This window comes from Vulpes lagopus, chromosome 6 (genome assembly GCF_018345385.1).
Source record: "Vulpes lagopus strain Blue_001 chromosome 6, ASM1834538v1, whole genome shotgun sequence".
Taxonomy (NCBI): Eukaryota; Metazoa; Chordata; class Mammalia; order Carnivora; family Canidae; genus Vulpes; species Vulpes lagopus.
Window position 1 is genome coordinate 77,262,465 of NC_054829.1, and position 26,010 is coordinate 77,288,474.

Here is a 26,010-nt window from a genome sequence, read left to right on the forward strand (position 1 = left end):
CTTAAAACTTGAGGCAACAAGGTTTTAAAAACAAGTTCAGTAAGCCAACATGACATTGCTGCCAAAACAATAATAAAATTTGGGGCTAGTTCAACAAAATTATCAAGCCAAGATAAAGCGAGGTAATAGTTTCACTTCATTGCTCATTAATGACTACAAATGAAATGTCACAACTTAAATGCTAAAAAGAGTGTATCTAAGAAAAAAAAATCTAGGGCAGTAAAAGAGAAATCTTGTCAATGGTCAAAAACAAGGGATGTTCAATCGGAAAAGAGAGGACTTTGTGGGCTTAACACATCTTTGAGTAGGTAAAGGGCTACCATTTAAAGATTTATTCTGTATTGCACCAGTGGACAAAACTAGAATATGTGGCCACTAGAAAGAAGCAGTTTTCCGGTTAAATTTAGGAAAATCTTTCCATAATTTATAGTTTTCCTACAGTAGAATAGACAAAGTAACCAAAGTAGAGAATCGCTCATCAGAGAGAGATGTTAGAAGAGCTCTTCTACTGTGTGGTTAGAGTAAATCGGTGTCTTCCAAAATTAATGCATATTAATAAAAAGTGCAGCTTTTTTTATTTTTTTGAGATTTTATTTATTTCTTCATGAGAGACACAGGCAGTGGGAGAAGCAGGCTCCATGCAGGGAGCCCAACATGGGACTTGATCCCAGGTCTCCAGGACAACGCCCTGGGCTGAAGGCAGCGCTAAACAGCTGAGCCACTTGGGCTGCCCAGCAGCTTTTTAAAATACAAATTTCCACAATTGCCACAACCTAACAGGTCTGGATGAGGCATGGAATCTCTGTAAGAAGCCTCCTGAGGGATTCTGATGCCCTCAGTAGCCCAGAGGCTTGAGATCCTGTATTCCGACCACATAATTGGCCTTCAAGATTCCTTAGAGTTCTAATGAAACCATCTGATGGTTTCTTTCTAATGAAAACCATCTTAATAGCTTGAAACAGAGTTTTACTTTTGCAAATCAAAAGCACCTTAGGCAAAACATAGGGTATCTTTTTCTTTTCTTAAAGATGTTATCTATTTATTCATGAGAGACACAGAGAGAGGCAGAGATATAGGCAGAGGGAGAAGCAGGCTCCTCAAGGCAGCCCCATGTGGGACTAGATCCGGAAACTCCAGGACCATGCCCTGAGCGGAAGGCAGAGGCTCCACCGCTGAGTCACCCAGGCATCCCAAACATAGAATATCTTCAAAGTGTATGTCACTTTGACAAGCCTTCAATTTTTTCTCCCAAATCCATATAATAAAAATCACTGTGTACCTGAAAGCACTACTATATCAAAGAACTTATCTAACCTGGACTAATTATAAAGAAATGGTAACGTTCATTTAACAGATGTTTACTGGAAGTTTTATTATATGCCAGTAAACAAAAATGATACAACCCAATCCCAAGGGAACTCACCATCAAATCATCAGGAAATTATAATACTGTGTGTTATCATAAAGGAAGTAGAGTGCACTGTGGGAGCATCCAGAAAGGGAGTGATAAGTATGCAATATTCTTGTGTGACCTCTCTGTCCTAAACCTGAAGACGGGGGGGGATACAAATTAAAAGAGAATTGGGAGAGAATGATCCAAAGGAAGAGCTTAGGTAGAGAAAGAAAGATAAGGAAATTGAAGGAAAGAAGCCTAACAGAAAGCTTTAAAACATTTTACTTTCCATTTTTACAAGCCCTTAAAAAAATATTCGGAAAGCTAGAGAAGTATGTATATGGCTTAAGGACAAGACTGTTTTTTTTTTTTTTCTGCAAGCAATCGAGGAGGGAAATCATGGTTAGAAGCAATAGTGGAAAGAGAAATAGAAAAGCCAGTCTCTGAAAGTGGCAAAAGAAAATAAAGAAAGTAGAACTAAAATAGGAAAGTAATAGACAAGTGTCCTTGGGGTTTATTGTAGCAAGCGGTTTGACCTCCTACAGCTTTTTACTCTCATCCCAATCTTATCCCCATCTATCCCCATCAGAACAAACCCACCCACATTTTTCAGAATTAACTTTGGCTTCTACTTGACATTACTAAAGGCAAACCCTTAAGGAGTTCCTTCTTGGAAACTGTAATACTGTTCTATTCTCTGGTATTAACCCAGTAATATTTGTTAAATCACCAACAGAAATAGGCCAGATTAAGTGATAATATAGCAATGTACTATAATCTTGGTAGAGTATCACCTTCAAAGACCATGTTGTAAAAGAATATTATCATTGGTTACATGCTGACTCAAGAAGAAGAAAGAAAGAAATGGTTCTTTAAGCCAGCTCTGTCTTAAAGCTTTGAGGCTTACCAGAATATCAGAACATAAGGGTAGGAATTTCTATTTTTCTCACTGGTATATATATCCCCAATGCTTAGATGTGCTCAGAAGATAGCATATACTTAATGAACATTTACTAAATGATTGAATTTCCAAGTAATCTAAAAAATCACACAAGCATAGAAAAATAAAAACTAAAAAAAAAAAGAAAAAGAAAAAGAAAAACTGAAAAACAAAGTATAATGGAAAGACAATTACCCCAGGTTCAAATTATACCTCTACTAAAGTCTTGAGCAAAGTGGGACTACTACCTATTTCAAAAGATATAATAAGATAGTAAATGTGACAGCATATGTAAATGCTCCTAACTTAACAGATATTCACTCAGGTTAACTAATTTTCAATCTGCTAAATGACAAGTAAGTAACAGTAAATGCAAAACATATTTCATCAGCTTATGAGAAAGAATGACAGAATAGGTTAGTAGAAAATGCATAGATTTCAATAACCTATGAACAAAGGTTAACCTAAACCAAAGAAGGAATTTAGATATTTGCTATTCATTTACCTATAAATCAAAAGTCAAAATTTTCTTGACCACTATTCTTTATCCCAAATGCAGTGCTAGGTACTAGGGATTAAAAAGAGCTTATACAATAAGCTTTGGGAGTGCATAAACTTGTTATTTGTCAAAAGTAACACTGATAGGATTATATGACAGAAGCATAAAAATTTCTAAAAGTTCATGGAGTTAACAATAATTGAGAGGTAAGCCGGCGATCTCCCTAGAATTGTCCAACACTGGCATTACCTTAGTAGCTTACTTGAACTTGTTATAAATATGCAAGACAGACAGAACAATTTTTTGTTTACTAAAGATAATTTCAACTTCCATAGCTAACTATATATCTAAAAAAAAGAGAAAGTTTACTACCATTAGTACTGGACCACAAAAAAAGAGAACATATTTATCTCCTAAAGCTGTAACTCAGATAACAAAATAAGCAAACAAACCCAAAAAATTTATTCTTGTTTGTTTCAGAATGAAACAAGGAGAAGCTTCTCAAATAAAGAATAGAACATATCCTTTAATGGTATATATTTCTCCAATGCGGTGTCAAGATATCACTATATGACAGTAGGTCGCTTATTTCTAAAAGAAGTCATCTATCTAGAGTGATAAGAAAAATTACCTGATTTGTAGGCATTTTTGGCACATTCACCTTCCACATCTGGGCTTCCCTAGAGATTGCCTTTTCCAAGAGGAAAGACAATCTCTGGTTTTCCAAAGGCCCTGGAAACTTCATGATATCCTTTGGATCTGCCTGCCTCCCAGCCTGATGTAGCTACCTATAAAATCAAACATAAAAAAATGCTTTTTTCTTTAATTATAAAATACATGTGGCATGGCATAAATATGTTGGTTCTTATTAAGCAAGTCATAAAACAAAATAAGAATGTTATGAGGCAGTATAGGATTTTACAGCTCTTTAAAACATCATATATTAAAATGTTACAATAATAATCAGTTACCTAAATATATTTGCTTTAAATTTGAAACTCAGTTGTAAAGAAAATAAAAACATGAAGCATATAATTGATAGAACTTATAGACTCTGATGAAAATACATTATTAAGTCTCACACTGTGTCAACAAATTTTAAATCATGGGCTTTTTATACTAGCAATTCTTAGTAGTTGTCCCAAATATTCCTCTTAAAAACCTAATCAGATAAGATACTAACCTTTTCCTTCATTAAAAAAAAATTACATCTACTACATTACATTAAATCCCACCCATTCCCATATAATCAGTATAAAACCATCTTTCTTTGTGCTTTCAATACAGCATCCACTAGCTACACATATGGCTATATTAGAACTGAATAAAGTTAAAATACAATTCCTCAGTCACACCAGCCCCATTTCAAATGCTCAATAGCCATGTGTGGTTAGTAGACACTGCATCAGATAGAAACGTTCCTTTTCTTCACTATCACTGCAGAAAGTTCTACTGGAGAGTGTTGATCTAGAAAACTCAACAATAAGGTGAAGGGCCCTCTAAAATGAGCAAGTCTAAAGGGCAAGTCTATCTAGATCGTTGCGGTACAACTGAAGTCCAGGAGAGATGTCCTCAGGTTTAAAAAAAAAAAAAAAAAGCGAAGAAGAAGAAAGAAGAAAGAAAAAAGAAGAAAGAAGAAAGAAGAAGAAGAAAAACTAGAGATTTGAGAGGTACAACCATGTGTAGAAAATTGGATCGAGAAGCTGAAGATACAGCAAGACTCAACTAGAGGTGATGAAAGCTAAGGAACTGAAAATGTCATTAACTTCAGAAAAAAAGATTATGCAAGAAGGCAAATGTAATAATATACCATGACATTTACATACCAGTGATAATGAAAATACTGAATAAGGGCTTTAACAAACAAACAAAAAAAACCCCCGCACTGGGAAGATGAGAGGTGTCAGATGATTAAGAGGTGTAGAATGAGCATCACATCTTTACATGTCACAGTTGGCACACCATAAATAATACCTAAAATTGAAATATCAAAAAACAGTAGGGCAAATTATTTGAAAATATGATCTTAAACAAGATAAACAGATAAGCACTCAGAGGCTAACCTGTGAGAAAAGGGTTAGAAAGTCCAGCAGCAGAATGCTGTTCTTCATTATAGACCTCATTTAACTACATTTTCCAAATGAAAAGCTCTGATTTTTTTAAGTAAAATTTACAATTAAAAAAAAAAAAAAAAAGGTAACAGGGACACCTGGGTGGCTCAGTGGTTAAGCGTCTGCCTTTGGCTCTGGGTGTGATCCTGGGGTTCTGGGATGGAATTCCACATTGGGCTCCCTGCAGGGAGCCTTCTTCTCCCTCTGCCTGTGTCTCTTAAGAATAAATAAAATCTTTTCAAAAATTAATTAAAATAATTTTTTTTTAAAAAAAACTTCAATTTTCATGGTGCCCTCACCCCCCCCCACCCCAACTCCAGGTACTATCCCTTTCTTATTCATCACTTCACATACTTGGCCTACTTGCTTGCTATTCAACATACTGCAGACTACCTCTGGTTAACTGGATTGTATTTTTTTCATTTTGCTTCTTTAAATAATTGAGTTTTTGCAAATTTCCTATAATGAGAATTAAGTACTTTTCATACCAAGAAAAAGTAAATAACAGAGAGGGGAAAGAAATAATACCTAACCCTCCCAAAAAAAATTTTCAAAGATTAACTTCTAAGAACTCTTGATTCTCTAAATTGGTATGATTTCTCTCCCTTCTGAAAGGAGCTTCCCACTATTTCCCATATGAAATGATAAACATTAGGAAAATATATCTACCAGTATTATCTTTTTATCACTCATAGAATCTTGATGAAACAGGGACTCAACCAAAGATTGCTTTCAATCTTTGTAGCCAAAAACAAAACAAACCCAAGTCTAAACTTTTCATAAGCCAATTCTTGAAATATCTGAAGGTGGTTAGCATGCCCACCCATTCATTTTTTTCACAGCTTCAAAGAACTGTTCAAGATTTCCTGACATTGGGACACCTGGGTGGCTTAACAGTTAAGTGCCTGCCTTCAGCACAGGGCGTGATCCTGGGGTCCAGGATTGAGTCCCACATCATTGGGACTCCCTGCATGGAGTCGGCTTCTCTCTCTGCCTGTCTCTGCCTCTCTCTGTCTCTCATGAATAAATAAATAAAATCTTAAAAAAAAAAAAAAAGATTTCCTGACATGACGTGACTTTTGCTCTTCTAAATACTGTACTCCCTCTCCACCTGCCCCACCCCAACTGTGCACGGAGTTTTGGTGCCCTCTTTTCTGCAGTGAAAAGGAGACAACCTTGTTCAGGACTGTAAATGTATTCTTTAAAAAAAAAAAGGGTCATCTTGTTAGATTCCATCTACTGTGACATTCTGCTGAGATGTTCTGAATTCCACTTTTGTGGCCTTGGTACTTTTTTCAGATCTTCCATAACTAGATAAACTCAATATAGCTTCATCTAAACCAGATACAAATATTAACCTTAGAAATGGAGTGCATTAAATTAAAAATGTAAAAAAATTAAAAAGAAAAAAAAAGAAACGGAGTGTAAACTAGATGACCACCTGTCAAGAGATACTTAGAAAGAAACCCTATATTGGATGAAGATTAAACTTGATTTATTGGTTCTAAGCTTTCTTCTATATCTAATTTTAGTCTGTAATTTATTAACTCGTTGAAACCTACCGTACTATTTCATTCCATTAGCTACATCCAACAGGTTGGGCTCCCCAGGCTCCCCCAGCCTTCTCAACATACCCCAATGGGTGGGTGGCTGGCTACCTGGGTGATTACTCTACCCTCAAAATGTTTCCCCTGAAGATTATTTTTAGAAAGGATGGATGGGGAACAGAGAGAGATACACAGAGAAAATACATGAAAAAAGAATAAGATTTAAGAGATTCCTGTTCTCCAATCCCCTGAAGATAAGACCCTTAGTAAGATTTTAGATACTTTAACATTTTTTTTTTTTTAAACAAAGGAATCTGGGTCAAAGAAGACATCACATGGTAAATTAGAAAATACTTTGAGGTAATGAAAAAGAAAACATACCAAAATTTACAAGATGCAAGTAGAGCAAACTATAAAGCAAACCAGAAGAAACAGATATTGGAGTGGAAATTAATGAATAGAAAAATAGAGAAAAATCAATGAAACCAAAAGTTGGTTCTTTGAAAAGATCAACAAAATTGGCAAACCTTTAGCTATAACTGATCAAGAAAAAACAGAAAGGATGAAGCACTAAAATCAGGAATAAAAGGAGACATTACTACTTATGTTATAGAGATAAAAGTGTTATAAAAGAATTTTTTGAACTGTTTGCAAATAAATTGGACAATTTTGCATGAAATGGACAAATATCCAGAACCACAAATTATCAAAACTGACTTTAAAAAGAAATAGAAAAGCTGAAGCTCATATAACAAGAAATTGAATTAGTAAACAATTGTCAAAGAAAAGCCAAAGCCCAAGGGATTTGAACTCTACCAAACATCCATAGAAAAATTTAATTCTTCACAAACTTCTCCAAAAAAGTAGAAGAGGAGCACGTCTCAATTCATTTTATGAGGCCAGTTAAGCAAAGACAACAGCCATTGAGAACATCTCTTCTAAATACAAATGCAGAATTCCTCAACAAAATATGCCAGCAAACTGAATCTGGTAACTTAAAAAAAAAAAAAAAAAAAAAAAAAAAAAAAAAAAAGGATTATATACCACAATTGAGTGGGATTTATCCCAGGAATGCAAAACTGGTTTAATATTCAGGAAATCAATTAATGTAATAAACCATATAAATTTTAGAAAATAAAAAGAATCATTCTTTGCTCATAGCAGGGGAATGTTAACAAACGATAAAAAGCTCAGATTTCCTTTATCTTTCAAAAATAAGATATAAATAATCCAAGGGAAAGAAAAAAGAATGGAGGAAATATTCCAGATCAAATTAGGGTACAGAAAAATGAAAGTTCAGTATCTAACCCTAGACTCAATCCTATACTGGGAAGATAAAATGTTATAATGACATAACGGGAACATGGACAAAGTAAATGTTTCAAAGTTAAATTTACTGAAGTTGATAACTTTACTCTGATTCTGTAAGAGAACATCCCTATTCTTAGGAAATACATACTAAAATATTTAGAGGAGCAAAGGGCCAGAATATATGCAGTATATGGGAAAGAGAGAACAAATGATAAATGGGGTGAAATGTTAACGAGTTTCTTTTTATTTACAAGAATAAAGCCCCACCCCAGACATAAATTATGGAAGTGCTCATATTACCAGGATACCTTTTATACTCCTTTTTTAAGATTCTAGTAAGACAGAGAGGCCTGGGTAGTTCAGTTGGTTGAGCGTCTGCCTTCCGCCTGGGTCATGATCTCAGGGTCCTGAGATTGAGGCCCGCATTGCATCTTAGCACTGCATCTAAGCATCACTGGGCTCCCTGCTCAGTTAGGAGTCTCCTCCCTCTGTGCCTCCCCCCATGCTCTCTCTCATATAAATAAATAAAATCTTTTAAAAAAAGATACTAGTAAGACAGATGATACAGTAAAGAAAGCATTACTTGTGTTTTACTTAATGATAACACACAATCCTTTTTTCTACACGTAAAATACTTACATAAAATGAAATCTGCTGAACAAAATTTTACTGTATTAAATACTAGAACTTTATACTTGTATCTTATTATTTTGTGCCATTAGTCATATCCAGAACTTTGAATGCTTAGAAGTCTCTAGGAACTAAGAATCAAAAAGTTTATTTTGGTTGGCATATTCCACACACTTCTAACTTTATGATAGTTTCACATTTCCCCTGCCAATCTTTCAATGACTACTTCTGCTTCTTTCTCCGTGTTTATCAAATAACTTAATGAGTGAATAGTTTATAAAATGGTTATTGTACAGCATAAACTATATTATAAATCTACATACAGGGCCTCCTACTATTCTAAGAAAAAGTACTGCACAGTGCTAGGTAAACAGAAACAACTTTATTAATACAGAATTATATTATCACCATAACACCAAGTGCATTAATAATTTTCTACTGATGTTGACTACTGGATCTTTGTTCCTATTCTAAAAGAGGGATTTATTAATGTGACCATCTCTTGACTTCATGCTCCTAACCTAATAATGAACTGTGAATGCCTGTAATTCCAAAACGACCTGCTGTTTGTTTCACTAGCTCCATGCCTTTCCATACAGTCCTTTGAACCTGAATTGTCCTTTTCCAGCTGGCACTTCCCTTCTTACACAGCTATCATTTGTGTAGGTCTGTGACTAGTACCCTGCCTTCTTACATCTGTACTTGGGCATAATCCTACCTTTGCATTTAATTGCTCTGTGATAATTATTTGTAGATCTGTCTCTCCTACTAACCATGAGTTCTTTGATGGCAACACTCTCCAGAGTTTAGCACTATGTCTAACAAATACCTTACACTGAAGTTCTTAGGAAGTCAAAGCAATGAGTGCTTATTACTTGGCCAGATATTGTTCAAAGTACTATGCCATATTAACTCATTTAATCCTTATACAACCTTATAAAGTTGGCATTACTCTTATTACGCCCATTTTAAATAAACATGCACAGGTCCATATCTTCATTTTTAAAGTGTTATAGAATCAGAATAAAACATATGCTCAGCTTCCGATTTTGACATTGCAGAGTTCCATTCTAACCTACTAGGAGTCACAGTGATTCACAAACTGTTATCTGTAACTGCAAATCATCTCTACCACGCCTTCCCCCCCACACACGCTGATTCTAACGAGTCTGCTCCTCCTCAGTATTAAGAATTTTATCCTAGAAGTTCAGAAGCACTCATCTGTTCATTCGTTCCTAATCTTTTTGTCCACTCCCTTCTTTTTCATAGAGCTGGGAGCAAATAACAAACTCATTTTTGGGATAGAGATTATCTAGCAGACAGCTCCGGTTTGAATTCTGGCCGCTGGCCTCTAGCTGAGTCACCCATGGGGTAAATTACTTCCTCTCGCGGACCCTCCGTTTTCCTCTTCTGTGAAATGAGACCCCTGAACTACCTGCCTCACGAGTCTCTCTGAGGACTCAATGAGTTGCAATGTCTGTCAGATAAAAACCTTCAACAAGTGTCAACAGCACACGCTGCTCCACCGCTGAGGCGCTCCCACTGACAGAATAAAAGCTAAATACTGAAGCTTGGCATTCAAAGATCTTCAGTCTGATTCCATTCTGCCTCCTCAGGAACGCATCTCCTGGTTGGCATATCCAACACTTCTAACTTTGATAGTTCCACATTTCTCCTGCCAATCCTTCAATTGTGAGTCCACTACTCTGCTACCCAATTCTCAACTCTTGCCCAGTGACCTGCAAAGGAGCCTCCAGCTCAAGAGACGACCTTTTTGGCCTGTTTTCAAAACTCCGGTACTTTTCTACAAGCCTTTCAGGGTGCGACTCAAATCTCACCTCCTCCCCAAACTCCCCCACCCACCCCTGGGGTAACGTCCCCTCCCCCAAACCCCCGCAGCACCGGCACTGGCCGTTCCACGGACCGTTTGGCATTCACTCCGCTTTGCAATGCAAATCATCCTCCTTTGGCCCCCGCAAAAGCGTGAAGTCGAAGGGTGGGGGTGTGTCCCCTTCCTCGAGTACCACACAGGCTTGCGGCGCCTCGAATGTGCACGAGTAGGCAATCTGCTGGGGCTACAAACAAGTTAGTCGCTGACGGGAAACTGGCCCCAAAGGGTACACGGCAGGCCGTCTGAAAGCCGGGCAGGTGCCCAAGTGTTCCGGCAGGAGAGGCCGCAGTGGGGGAGGTCCCCAAGGTTCCTCTGGAGGCGGAGGCGGAGGCGCGGGCCGGGCCGCGGCAAGGAGCGCGCGGCTCGGGGAGCTCCTCCGGCGGCGCGAGGTAGGGGGGCGACGAGCGGGAGCGCGAGCGCGGGGCGCGGAGACGCAACGAGTCCCCCGCCCCCTCACCTTCTCCTCCTCTTCCTCCTCCTCCTCCTCCTCCCCGGCGGAGCTGTAGGCCTCACAGTACTGACGCGGGGTCATCCGGGGGCCCGTTACCACCCCATTTTCCTCAGCGCGCGGCGGCTGGGCGCGCGGGACGCGGACGGGACCGACTGAGGAGGGAGAAGAGGGGGAGCCGGGCCGGGCGTGAGGGTGCAGGCGATCGAGCGGGACGCACGGCTGCGGCCGGCGGGTCAGCGAACCAGCTCCATGACTGCCCCCGACCTGAGGCTGCCGCGGCCACCGCCGGCCCCGCTCCTCCAACCGCCGCCGCTAATGCCCGGGTGGGGAGGGGGGTTCCCTCTCGCCATAGGGCGGCGGGGGCCGGGGAGAGGCGGGGGGTGAGACCGGCTCTGCCCCTGCCCGGGAGAAGCGTCTCTGAGGGGAAATGGTGAAAAGGGGGGGGGGAGGGAAAAGGAAAAAAAAGGGGGAAAGGGGGGAAAATAAGAAAAAGCGAGACCGAGACGCCGCCGCGTCCGCTCGCGGGGAAGGCGGGGGGGGGGGGGGGGGGGAAGGTCCGGCTTCCTTGGCTCCGCCCTCGCGGACCGATTCGCAGGCCGCCGTACTCCCTGTAAACAGCGCTGAACTGCTCTCCGGCCCTCCCCTTTCTTCGTTTTCGTGGCCTTCACCGCCCGGCGAACGTACAGAGGAGTCCGGCAGAAAGCTAGGCTGTTGGAGACAGGCGGGGGAAGTCTCCAGTACCGGGGTGGAAGAAGGGAAGACCTTTCCGGCGGGATAAGGAGAGTCGAAGGTGCGCGGACTCGTTTTCTCGGAGAGGCGGAAGGGCACAGGCCGCTCGCGCTGACGTCAGACCGCCGCTAGCTGGCAGAGGCGAGCGGTGGCCGGCGGGTGCGCTGCGCATGCGCCCCGAGGAAGAAAGGAGCGGCGGAGGGTTTCGCTTGGGGTGGGGGTTCCGTCGGGATGCGCTCCTGGCCCGCCGCCAAGCCACCTGGGCTTATCCCACCTAATACGTCTTTAGGGCTTGGAAGAAAGATTTATTGGGAAGGGGCCGGTGTGCTGTTGTGTAAAGATCTTGCATTCTTTGTTGACCTCGCAAAAGATTATTACGTATAAATAGTATGGGTGGTGGTGACACACATGGATGGAGGAAGACGGCCATCCAGCCCAAGCACCGTCTTGGGTGTTAAAGCCCTTATAAAACGGTAAATTATGCTATTGGTGGCGGGGAACCTGCTTGGTCATGCGCTGAGGGAATTCTATTCACCAAACCAAGACGTCTGAGTATTTGAGTAGGTTTTATTACCAGGTCTTTAACGAGTGTATGGTGACGTACAAATGTGTTTTATTTGAGGTTCTTTTACTCACCTATGGTAATTTTTGGCTCATCTTTTAATTGTTTTAATTATAGAAATAGGATGTAGAATTACAGAAAGTTTTGAAAGAGGAAAGGGGAGAAAAAAACCTCAAACTCAACCATTTACGGGAATAGTCTCCTTTGTATTTTCTATTTCTGTTTTTTATATGCTTATTTTACCAGTCTTTGAAAAAATTTGTATTGAGCTTATTTAGCTGGCCAGACTCCGTGGTAAGCTCTAGCAAACTGGAAGTAACCAAGACAAATACCTTATACTTTCATGGAGTGTACAGTCCAAACATTAATTAAGCTAATTATCACTACCTAAAATTACCGGACGTATTTACCCAAAGAATACGGAAACGCTAATTTGAAGGAATATATATACACCCATATTTATGGCAGCATAATTTACAACAAACTATGGAAGCACCCCAGTATCAATTGATAGATGAATGACTAAAGATGTGGTATGTATACATATATATAATGGAATATTGTTCAGCCATTAAAAGAATGAAATCTTGCCATTTGCAACAACAAGGATGGATCTAGATAGTATAATGCTAAGTGAAATAAGCCTATCAGAGAAAGAAAAATAAATGATATTGATGAAGTTTTGGAATTATAGGTAAAGTCCAGAGGCGATGACCAAGAAAGAATTCTTGAGACGTCTTTGGCGCAAAATGGTGGTTTTAATAACCAAAGCACGGGGACAGGTCTCCCAGGCAGGAAGAGCTGCTGCCCCGGCCTGTGAAGGGTAGCTGCTGATACCTGGGAGCGGGAGGGGTTTGGGGATAGCTTACTCTCTAAGGAATTCTGGAAGCAAGGTTTCCAGGACCTTGAGGGGGCCAGCTATTGTTGGAGAAAGGTCACTTATTAGGGTCTAATAGAACCTGAGTCCTGAGACCCTTCAGATGTGTATTGGTGGGCCATGTGCTTGGGGGATGATTGTTAACACATATCTTGGGGGTTTAGAGATAAAGGGAAATTTCTAAAGGAATTTTTATGTGTTAAAGTAGACTTACAGGTTCTTGAGAGTCAGGCTAAGATTGCCTTTTGCCCTTAGCAAAGTATGAACATCAAGGCAGTTGAGTCCGGAGAGGAATGTCCCTTTGCCTGTTTCAAAGACTAGTCAGTGTGCTGTCCTAAGCTCGTGCCTTGTCCTCAACTAGCCCTGTGTTCCCCCATCAATATCACGCATTGTGGAAGACAGAAAATAGCCAACGAAGGGAAATAAAAAAAAAAAAAAAGCAAACTCAACTATAGGGAATATATGGTTATCAGATAGGTGGGGGGGATGGGTGAAATAAGTGAAAAAGATTAATATTACACTTAACTGATGAACACTGAATAATGTATGGAACTGTTGAATCACTATATTGCACACCAAAAACTACTATAACACTGCATGTTAACTACATTTGAATAAAATGAAATAAAATTAACCCAGTACATTGATTTGTAAAATGTGCATGGATACCCTTCCTAGAATACAAGGTCTAGGATGGCAGATCTTGTGTGTTTTGTTTCACTCTGTATCCCTGCATGTAATACCTCTCAGTATTTGATTACTGACTGAATAAAGTATTACTAGTATCAAAAGTATTTAAGATGGAAAATTGCAGACTGCCATGGAAACACTTAACCTTAGACTAATCAGGGATAACAGAGAAGGTTTCTCTGAGGAAGTGACATTTAAGATGAGACTTGAAACCATTGGGCAAAGAAGTGGGGGAAAAGTGATACAGGCAGAGGAAACAACATGAACAAAAGTCCTGAAGCTGAGATGTAAAAATCTCTGATAGGTAGTATACATAGCTGGTCCTGAGAACTGACAGGGAGAGAACTGAGGTCCCTAGGTCCATAGGACAGAGCAGGGAATGGGAAGCCCAGGAAAGATTTTAAGTGGGTTTTGTTCTCTTTTCACTTCATGTAGTCTTTTTCCATATTATTATGTAGTTTTCCTTCTGCATGGCCAACATTTTTCTGCAGAATACTTTTAAGAGGATAGCATTTTTACATAATATCTTTGGGAATACAGTATAATTACATTGTTGGACCATGATTTTTGATCATTTAGAATCATATAAATTCTACTTCTGGGTACGTAGCCAAGAAAAATGAGAGTATGTCCAAGCAAAAAATTGTCCATGTTGGGCACCTGGCTGGCTCAATCGATAAAGCACACAGCTCTTGATCTCAGGGTTGTGTTTAAGCTCCATGTTGTGTGTAGAGGTTACCTAAAAAACAAAAATTTTAAAAATCAAACTTATCCGTGAATGATCATAACAGCTTTATTCATACTAGACAAAAGGCGAAACAACACAAATGTCCACCAGCTTATGAACACATAAATATGATATATCTAAACCGGAATATTTGGCCATAAAAAGGAGGTACTGGTAAATGGTATAACATGGATGATCCTTGAAAACATAGTCCTTTGTGACTGGTTTCTTTCAATTAAAGTAATGACTCCATTTATATGAAATGTCCAGAATAGGCAAATCTATAAAGATAAGAAAGGATTAGTGGTTGCTAAGCACTGGGTGTAGAGATGAAATTGGGGGATGATAGCCAAAGGATGTTGATTTTCTTTTTGAGGACAATGTTCTAAAATTGATTGTGATGATGGTTGCACAACTCTAAATGTACTAAAAACCATTGGATTGTGCGCTTAATTGGACTGAATGTAGTGTCAATTATATATCAATAATGCTGTTATCAAAAAATGAAAGAAACAAAAACAATCCAATTGTCATTCCTAACCTTTTTTTCGATTATTCCTGGGTCCAAAGGTACTTACAGTTTTATGTCTTTTGTTGAATACCAATTTGCCTATTTCTTTGGCAGAGGGGTTGAACCAATTAAAATGTAACTGGGGACATTTAAAAGCTTCCAGCTCATTATATACTTAACCTTTTTGAAGTTTAGGTTTATTAAAGCTATCTTACTGTCTGTGAGGGGGCGAGTGACAACCTACAGTACTATAAATGTAATTTTTAAAAAGATTTTATTTATTCATGAGAGACACAGAGAGGCAGAGACACAGGCAGAGGGAGCCTGAGGAGGGACCCCATCCCTGGTCTCCAGGACCACGCCCTGAGCTGAAGGCGGCGACAAACCACTGAGCCACCCGGGCTGCCCGTAATTTCAAGTAATTAATAGGTGGGAAGGAACAAGTTCCAGTTGTCCTAACAAAAGCTATCAACATTTTTTTCTACACTATTCACTCATAAGAACTTACTTTTAATCATCATCTCTTTTTTCTTAGTAACTGTGATATTGCTTTTACAAATGGTTGTAGTTGTAAAAAAAAAATGGGAGGGGGCGTTTGAGGTTCCCTGAGAAAATAAATAAGGCATACGAAGAAAATATATTAAGATCCATGTAATGGTAGGGAATTCAGATTTTTTCAATTCTTTTAGAAATGTTTCCCTTTTATCCTAGTAGTAAAAAATAAGTATCTTTCTACATGACACTTGAAAATAATAATAACCAAAATTTATTGATTACTTACTATGGACCAGGCATGGCACTTTTATTGCATCCTCTCATTTTTGTCTCCACAGCACTCCACTATAGAAGGTAACTTTTGTTGTCCCCATTTTACAGAAGATAAAGAGGTCAAATAAATCTGCAAGACTGGTCACACAGCTTGGAGAGGCACAGCCACCATGCAAACCTAGCTTGTCTGAATCCAGAGCCTGGTGTGCTTTCAATTACTACCCTTTCCTAATACCCTGTGGGTATTTCTGGCTTGCATTAAATCTTTGAACAAAAATACCCTCTAGTTATTTTTGTATTGCCTTTAATCTTAGAACAAAAATTTTGTTATAAGGTTTTAGTTAGCAGTTTATATTTGTGTTTCTAGAGACCTGATTTTTACTTAAAAATGGGTTATTCAATTTTCTTAGACTTGTTTTATTCCATAACTGGAATATTGAATCTTGAAATAATAAACATGCCTTGCTTCAAATGGCGAGTGGTAGAGTAAGGAAACACCTAAGAAGCAGTGTTACTGTCATAAGAAAGGATCTGTTCTGAAATGCAAAAATAGAGCAAAGTGAGACCCCTTGGAACATCTAGGACAACTAAAGGGAGTCAAGTTGATGAGCACAAAGTGGTTTGCCATCCTTAATCTTTCAAGAAAAATAATTAGAAGTGTGCTGCTTACATTTTTATGAATATAGAAGGCAAGGCTATTAAATCTTTATTGACAGAAATGTCTGGTCTCCTTTGTCTTAAATGAAATTTAAGGGTAATGTTCCCAGCAGACAATTTATGAAGGTACTGTCTAGTAGAAGAAATACCAAGGCCTACAGGAACAAAGGAAATGATTTATTGTCACTATAATCATTTATCTTTAGCATCTGCTTACATTTAAAGATCATTTTTACAGCTTCCAAAATATGTTTTCATTAATCGTTACAGTGACAGAATTTAAGAGGAGTAAATCTCCCAAATAGACATCAAGAGGAAAATAGTCCCCATTTATCAAATAGTAGAAAGACCTCATACCTACTATTAGGTGCGGAGAAGTGCTTCGGCAAAAAAAAGTAAAAAATTCTAAAATAAGAAGCCACAAGCTGCTTTCCAGACTTTGAGCAACCCTGAATGTGAGCTGGCTTTGGGTTTCTCATTAGGTGCTTTTTTAGAAAGACCTCAGCCAGGTGAGGGGCCTCAGAAGTCAAATAGCAGGGACCTATTTGAAATTTGTAAACCAAAAGGTCTTCAGTAGAAACATTGTATTCTCTTATTGTTGTTCGAAGAACAATATACCATGAAAAAAAATTCCACTTTACCCTTTCACAGACTGTTTTGAATTCCTAAACCACCAAATTTAGTAAATTCAGAAAAAATCTTTTAAAATATATCTTACATAATCAAACTATCAATACACTTTGCTTCTTGTCAACCATTTATGGGGGATGTATGGAGAGAAGGGTAAACATCTTCCAAAGTATATTTTTAGTCCCATTACAACAGATGTTTACTGCAACCCTTATTTCTTCTGAGTAAAGGAAAAGAACTGTTTGGGGAATCAATTTAAATAATCCACAATCCGGGGTTCCAAGACTTCTTTCTCACATAAGTAAGAGAAACTTACTTATAAAAGAGACTTTTATTACCAGAGGGTGATTTAGTAAATGCTGAGTCCCAATTGCATACGGGGCTCGGCACTGCTAAGAGATTAGAATGTGAGTCATAGATGGTCCTATTTGTAAGACATTTATTCACTCATTCCTTCTGTAATTCAGCAACATTTACTAGCTGTGTACGGGTGAACAAATTAATCAGCTTCTCTATAACTTGACCTCAGTTTCATCATCTGTAAAATGAGGGTAATAATATATCCCCTAGGTTTTTATGAGGACTAAATGGGATTTGTAAAAGCCTTAGAACAACACAGATAGGACAAAGGAAACACTAATTGTTAGCCTATTCTAAGAGCCTTTTATGTGCCAGGCTTGAGTTTGATTTTTTTTTTTCTTTTCTTCACTTAATACAGTTAAGGATGGCCCACCCTCAAGCAGCTCTCAGCCTTGTAAAGGAGACAAACACATTAACATTAATATAACATGAGAAGTTTTATAATAGTTACATGCAGAATGCTATGGGAAACAAAGACAAAATTATGTTGATCAGATGGGGGCTTTTATAGACTTGCATGCAGCATTAATTATTTGCTGTGTATCAAATCTACAAAATTACACTTAATTGTGCAAAACAAGTATTTAGTATCTTACACAATTTTTGAGGCTCAGGAACCAGGAGTATCTTACCTAGATGGTTCTGATTCAGAGTCTCTAATGAGGCTACAATGAAGTCATTGGCTGAAGCTGAAGTCATGGAGGTCTTGGAGAATGTGCTTTGAAGTTCTCAGTAAAGTGGCTATAGGCAGGGGGGTCCAGTTCTTGCCGCTGGGCCTCTCCAAAAGGCTGTTTATGAACAGGCAGTTGGTTCCCCCATAACAAGTGATGAGAGAGACAGAGACAAACAGAGACAGACAGAATGTCAAGATGGAAGCTGCGGTCATTTTATAACCTAATCCAGGAAATGATGTCCTATCACTGCTATGTTCTACTTATTAGGGGCAACCCAACTGAGTCTAGGCTAGACCAAGGAGAGGGGAATTAAAGTTGAAGGGAAGAGTATCAGTGAATGTATTTTTAAAACCACAGATATGGAAGGTAAAGGAAGGATTAGCTAAGTCGACAGGAACAAACTCATGACAAGTGAGGAAATAGCAGAAACAAAAGAATAGGGAATTGAGGGAGTTTTTGTTCTTCCCATTTTAAAGATGCAGAAGCAGAGAGGTAAAGTAGCTTTCCCATCATGTGTTAAATAGTAAAGGGCAGAGCCAGGATCTGAACCCATATATTCTGGTTATAGAATCCAGATCTTATCACTACCTATATTAGACAAGGTTCTTCAGAGAAATGGAACCAAAAGGATGCATCTATGTCTATATCTGCATCTATATCTATGCGGAGAGAGAGAACAAGAGATTTAGTCTAACGAATTAGCTCACATCATTATGGAGACATGGTAAGTCCAAAATCTCCAGAGTAGGCTGAAGACTAGAGATCCAGAAAAGAGTTGCAACTCAGGTCCAAAGGCTACTGCTGATAGAACCCTTTTTTGCTTGGGAGAGGTCAGTCTTTCTATTATGGCCTTCAACTGATTAGATGAGGCCCACCCACATTATAGAGGGTAATCTGCTTTACCTAAAGTCCAATTTAAATGTTACATCTCATCCAAAAAAAACCACCTTTGGGGGATCCCTGGGTGGCGCAGCAGTTCGGCGCCTGCCTTTGGCCCAGGGTGCGATCCTGGAGACCCGGGATCGAAGCCCACATCGGGCTCCCGGTGCATGGAGCCTGCTTCTCCCTCTGCCTGTGTCTCTGCCTCTCTCTCTCTCTCTGTGACTATCATAAATAAATAATAAAAAATTTAAAAAACAAAAACAAAAAAACACCTTTGCAGAAACATCTAAAATAATTGTTGACCAAATATCTAAGCACTACAGTCCAGCTGAGATGATAAAATCAATCATCATACCATCCTATATAGTAGAGATAATTTGGGGTTCAGATTGCAAAAGGCCCCAAATGTCAAACTGAGCAGTTTGTTGAATGTACCATTCAGCCGTTTGTTGAATGTAACCAGTGGCTCTCTCGTGGCTGTCATGTCTAACCACACATGATCTTGAACATCTGATATTGATGGAGTCTTCCCATAGAATAATTGTTAGAGAATGTATATTGGAATATTTTTCTATCATGCTTCATTATCAGTACTTTTTTAACCAATGAAAAATTTGTTTTATTGACATTATACTTTTTCCTTTCAATATTTTCCTTTCCAGTCCTCATAATTTTAGTAATTGGCCTTTCACATATTTCAAAATGTTTTACTCATTTAAAAAATATTTGTATTATTTATTCTCCCCATTTGGACTTTTTTCTCTTAACTTTTTCTTTTGTTTTTGTGCTTTATTTCAAGGATTCCTTTTAGCCATGCTCCTACCAGAGTGAAATGTGAAATTAGGAAAGAAGACAAAAATGTAGGTGGAAAAAAAGAACCCAGTTTGTATACCAGCTGGCCTCTGTGGTTCTAAAAGTATAAATATTGTTCAAGCATGATTTCTTTGCAGAGGGTGCATGAAAAGCTGTTTCATCCTTACTGCTGGAGAGATTTCCCTTTGTAGCTAACATAGAGCAGGAAACTCTTTACATTTTTCTTGGAGCCTCAGAATTTAAAGTCATAGTGGTCCCAGCCTGCTCTTTCAGCCCACTCACTCCATTCTGGGTCCTCAGTGAGGACAAGACACAGTTGGGGTGGGCAAGAGAGTCTTGTGAGGCCACTCAGAAGTGATCTGAATTATAGGTCTGTGGTTACATCCTGCCATAGCAGGAGAGAACAGGAAGCAAGGTCTAGATAACCTTGCAGAGTAAAAGATGCAACAAGCTGGAAGGCAAGCCAAACTGGACTTGCACAATATGTGGGGGCAGAGACCTGGTGGTACAGCATAAAAGAAGGCAAGAGTTTGGGAGTTAGTTCTATGGATATAGCCCACTTTTCACTTTCCCTCTTAAACACAGTGTTATATAACTTACGAGTTTCAAAACACCCATGGGTGGATAACACCACTAGGTAGTTTGGCACATTCTATTAAATGAGCAGATTTTGTGGGTGAGTGAAGAAGACAGCAGCCTTTGAAGGAGATGCTAGTTTCCTAAAAAAGAAACATTTGATGCATTAGTGCTACTCTGTGTTTTTTCTTTCCCCCTCCAGCCCCTGGTTGCTACTGATCATCCTACAAGCCCAACTAAGTGTGATTTCCATCTTTAGTGCTATAGGAAAAGGGGCATCATTAATAGCATGAAGAAACAAAGGTTTTACCAAAATCAGTTTCTTTTATTTTCAAACATATCAACACAAATATTATGTCAATGAATAAAGGAGGTTTTGATAGTTTAAACTAAAATTAAATGTAAACCATCTTGGAAATATCATTTTCCTAATTTACCTTGAAAGATTGCCACTGGAGGTATTCCATAAATGCTGTAAGTAATCCAACCTAAAGGAACATTCTTCTCCTTTTAATTGTGTTCCTTTGCATATTTCAGGAGGCTATTCCTAATATATTACTCATTTAAACTGTGTGATACCAGAAATTAAGATCCTAAAATCTAACTATATAAAAATACTCTTTAAATCAACCCATGTAGAAAATGATTGGCTAATTCTGACTTAAATCTTATTTATATTTATAACCACTTGCATTTTAAAGTTATATATATATATATATATATATATATATATATATATATATCCCCCAAATTCACTACTGTATAAGATAATTTCCATTCCTGAATCCATAATGTCTTCTGAATGCTTAGGATAACTTTGGTAAGGAGGAAAAATAATGCTGCAGAAATATGGTGAGAAGAAACAATCTTTGTGCTAAAGAAACCAGTATTCTATAGGACCTTCCCTTCCTCCTACAATATCAAATATTCTCCATCATGCCTCTCAGAGATGGCCACTGATCAATTTTTAAAATTTTTTTTTTTTAATTTTTTATTTATTTATGATAGTCACAGAGAGAGAGAGAGGCAGAGACACAGGCGGAGGGAGAAGCAGGCTCCATGCACCGGGAGCCTGATGTGGGATTCGATCCCGGGTCTCCAGGATCGCTCCCTGGGCCAAAGGCAGGCGCCAAACCGCTGCGCCACCCAGGGATCCCCTGATCAATTTTTATAGGTCCATTGGAACTTGGCCGCCTGGCCACCATCAGGAATTTACAATATACATATAAATAGGTAATGAATATTAAATGACTGATTTGAATGCCAAGTAAGTTTTTTTTCCACCCAGAGAATTGTTGAACAGACTTCCTATGACAGCTACTCCCACATACGTTATAATGTATGCACCATGTTCCTTACTGTAGAAAGTTACCTTTAAGGCCACAGAAACTAGATCTTGACTATATGAAAAAAACAAGGCTATCCATGTTATTAATAATATTGCTTTTATATTTATACATAGAATCTTGCTATTTGCCTTTGACTTTAACACATATTAGTTTCAAAAACTATTCAAAACCCAAGGAGTTAGTTATTCACTAAGTTCTCATTAGTTGCTGAATTCAATTTATAAAACTTTTGTCAAGTAGTAGCTGTTGATTTTTATAAGTTTGATACACATTAAACAAAGGAACCAAGACAAAATACAATTTCTGTACTAACAAAGCCAGGATCCTTTATCACAATACTAAAATTACCCCTAATGTTAGCAGTTAAATTGGAGTAAAAGCCAACATTAGAAAAGATTTTCAAAAGGCTTTTTTGAGTGGAAGGCTTTTTTTTTTTCTTTTTGTATTAAGAGTTAACCATTTTACATTTAAAAATTCATTAAGGTTTGTTGCAAGCAACACACGTCCTCATCTTCCACAGCATAACCCAAGAGGTAGATGTCATGACAACAGGAATTTCTGGCTCTGAACATCCCCTGTGTAAATTCTGGCACCCCAATCCTTCTAGCACTCAAACTTTCTCCTTTCCCTTGGCAGGTCCTAGAAGAGTAAACTTGATCCGCTTGACAGCCATTGAAAGAATTTCATCTCTGTTCTCTGCCTGGTTGCTTCGGGCATAGCTGCCCTGCTGGCACTCTTCAGATGGGTAATGACCTTGGTATGACACCTAGGGGTCACTGCCTCACAGTTTGTGCCTACCAGCCATCACCCCCTCATTGCTGATAGAGGATTAAGTCCCTTGTATTCAATATCTATGTTATTCTAGGTAAAGAGAGAATGGACTCAACTGGGGGACTTTCTCTGTCTTGCTGATGTTATAATCCTTTCTTAAAAAAAAAAAAAGATTTAATTATTCATGAGAGAGACAGAGACACAGGCAGGGGGAGAATGTGGACTCGATCCCTGACACCGGGATCATACCCTCAACCAAAGGCAGACGCTCAACCTCAACTGCTGAGCCACCCAGGCATCCCTGTTATAATCCTTTCAATGAATTTCTAAATGGAGTGGTCTTGCTTTCCACTTTTATAGAGCTCATAGTGTCAAATTTTACATTGACACATGTCCTATGGTTCTTAACTCTTTTGCTCTGTCGTCAACTTCTGTGGCACTGGATCAGATAACATTTAAAGTGATACCACTTAACTCCTGAAGTATCTGGAACTTTGAATCACAACTATTCAGAGTTCCCAGCCTACTTTAGGTCACCCCTAAAGAAATTAGGAGGCAGTCTCTCTGTCTTCCCTGATCCATCCCTATGTATTCTTAAACACTTTCTTTTATTCTAAGATCCTGGTAAAATCTTAGTGGATGTATCTCATCTCCCAGAGCTCTGTTTATTGCCCCTGATACAGGTTTACTGTGCAGTGGTACATCTACCATCTCTCCAAACATGTTCTGTACTCTTCTCTTAGATTTATATCAAGTTCCAAAATACAGAAAAAGAATCATCTGAGAGGTCTGCGCAATGATGGCCCTACATCAGGATAGTGCCTATGTTGTCAAAAGACTCAAAAATACAGATAACAAAGTGGCGACTCTATAATATAGAGAACCCAATTCTGTCCATCTTGTGACTTTTCCATCCTTAGGGAATTAGCTTCATTTTTGTGCCCGAAAATAGCTCACCACCACATCCTGATTCCAGCTCACTTGAAGGAAAAAGAGTGAAGGAAGCACCTGACACAGAAGTTGCACATATCATTTGGCTTACATTCCATTTACTACACGGCCGTTAGCTATATTTGGATCTAGCTTAAACTATCATTAGTATGGAAGATGAAAGATATTGAGAGGACAATTAGCAAAGTCCACCACACACTCATATGATCTGGATCTCTTAAAAAATTGACTGTAAAGAACAACAACTAGCAGTTGGTGGTCTGGCTAATACATCACTTCCATCCTAGTTTCCTTTAGATTCTTATTAGTATTTAGAGTACTGGGGTGGAGGTAGTAAGGAAACAGTAAAGAAAAACTTAGACCTGATCTCAGCCCACAGTGCAGCAGTATACCTATGCTGACTGTCACTGCAAAAAGTGTAACCTCTGCACTGAGTGTCACAAAGAGCCAGATTACATTATGACTCTGATCACCTCACTTTGAGTGTACACTAACGCTATATGTTAAAGATAGCACTAATACAAATAAGACTATGGAGCTGAATGTAACCCTTTCCTATGTAGCTAAAATCTCAACTTTCAAATGCCCTTCACTTTACTTTTGTAGGTAAGGAGTCTGCCTGTTTGAGATCCTCATCCCCCTAGCTTCTTGCCCTGTTGATCTACTTCTATTGGTCTCCTGCTTCCTTGATGCCCATCAGGCGGAGCTTCAACACTCTACGTGCATCCCACAGGAAGCCCTGCAGTCTTTAGCACATTCCACAGGATGTGCATTTCCTTCCTTAACTACTCTGAAAACTGTGGCTGATAAGTCCAGATTGTCTTGATTGGGGATCTCTGCTGATGGGAACAGAAAACTCCTCAACCCAAGTGTATCAGTGTGGGTGGAATGGCTGCTTATTGAAGGAATTCAGGGGATATCAGGGAATCTAATTTCAGAAGATAGAGTGTTCTTTCACAGGAAAGAGATAGCCATCCAAAAACTACTTTTCTGGTGTCAGATGATCTCTCATCTCTGCTCTTCTTGGTATGTCCATTTGTTCCATCTCCTCTACCCATCCATTTCTGATCCTTCAAAGGCTTTTGAGATTTGCTCCCCTCCAATTCTTATCTGAGACTTTGATTTGCCATGGTATCATGTTTGTCCGCAATCCTCCCATGGCCAAGAAGTCCTCTGCACAATTTGAATAGCCTCAATTTTTGTGTTTTGGTTCAACTTCTGAAATGAGAACATCTAATTGGCTCAGGCTGAGTCAGATGTCTACCCCTGGTTCAATCAGTTGTATCCAGGAAAGCAGAGACACCTGAGACAAGCATGACCAAAGGTTAAGTGGCAGATTCTCTTAAAATAGGCATGACCAAAAGCTCTTAGAATAGGCTTTGAGTGGGAAGATGACTGATTAAAAAGATGATAGGGCAGCCCCCGTGGCACAGCGGTTCAGAGCCGCCTGAAGCCCAGGGTGTGTTCCTGGAGACCCGGGATCAAGTCCCATGTCGGGCTCTCTGTGTGGAGCCTGCTTCTCCCTCTGCCTCCCTCTCTCTATGTGTGTCTCTATGAATAAATAAAAAGATTATATCTGTATTATATATATAAATTTTAATTTTTTAAAATTTATTTATGATAGTCATACAGAGAGAGAGAGAGAGGCAGAGACACAGGCAGAGGGAGAAGCAGGCTCCATGCACCGAGAGCCCGACGTGGGATTCGATTCCGGGTCTCCAGGATCGCGCCCTGGGCCAAAGGCAGGCGCCAAACCGCTGCACCACCCAGGGATCCCTGTATTAGATATATTTTTAATCCCAGTCCAAAATGGGCTGAGCAGAGTTGGGCCTGGAATAGTGTTAAACCTCTGGTTAGTTACAAAATACCATCTGACCAAATACCAGTACCAAAGGGTGGTCCCCTAAAGGGACTACAGGCACTATTTCCTCTTGCCTTCATCCACTTATGCTCAAGAATTGGCAGTTTCAGACTCTTCCATAGTGGTCTCAGCTTATAGAAATGTGGTGCATTTAAACACCAGGATTCCTTTTTATTTTGGAAACGACTTATTCATATCTCCTTTTGAAATCTTTCATGATTTCTATCATGTTCCTTTGAATAACCTGATCTGTGGGTATCATTAGAGACACAAAAATATGTATTACAAATTTATCTACAGTAGGAGTGGATTGATATTTCTGTGGGTGTTGAATCTTATACAATTTTAAAGTCAAGAAAAGAAAAAAGAATTTTTTTTTAAAGAAAAAAGAATATAAAATTATCAAGACAAAATTAGGTATGAAATTGATCCTCTATTTCAAATGAAATAGGAAATACAAGAGATATCTTTTTAATAAATTGTGCTACATTTCATTGGGCATAAAAATATCATAGCAATTTTATCAAAATATAAATTTCTAGGGGGATCCCTGGGTGTCTCAGCAGTTGAGCACCTGCCTTCAGCCCAGGGAGTGATCCTGGAGTCCTGGGATCAAGTCCCACATCAGGCTCCCTGCATGGAGCCTGCTTCTCCCTCTGCCTGTGTCTCTGCCTCTCATTCACACTCTCTCTCTGTGTCCCTCATGAATAAATAAATAAACAAAATCTTAAAAATATATATATAAATTTCTAGACAAGGATGACCACTCTCACAACTTTTATTCAACATAGAACTAGAATTCTTAACCAGAGTAATTAGGCAAGAAAAAAGAGATAAAAGGCATCCAAA

The 26,010-nt window shown here is 39.0% G+C and overlaps 1 protein-coding gene across 5 annotated transcripts in view; it reads right to left on the minus strand.

Annotated features, from left to right (window-relative positions):
• The window catches only part of CCNI (cyclin I), a 40,908-nt gene extending 29,592 nt beyond the window's left edge, over positions 1 to 11,316 (minus strand). Inside the window, exons 1-2 of one of the 5 annotated variants that reach the window (XM_041759091.1) lie at positions 10,780 to 11,312; positions 3,464 to 3,620 (exon numbers count right to left, since the gene is read on the minus strand). In XM_041759091.1, coding sequence (XP_041615025.1) covers positions 3,464 to 3,577 — 114 coding nt within the window. In that variant the 5' untranslated portion in view covers positions 3,578 to 3,620; positions 10,780 to 11,312. The other 4 variants (XM_041759094.1, XM_041759092.1, XM_041759093.1 and 1 more) reach the window with 4 other exon arrangements.
• Positions 11,317 to 26,010: the final 14,694 nt, after the last annotated feature.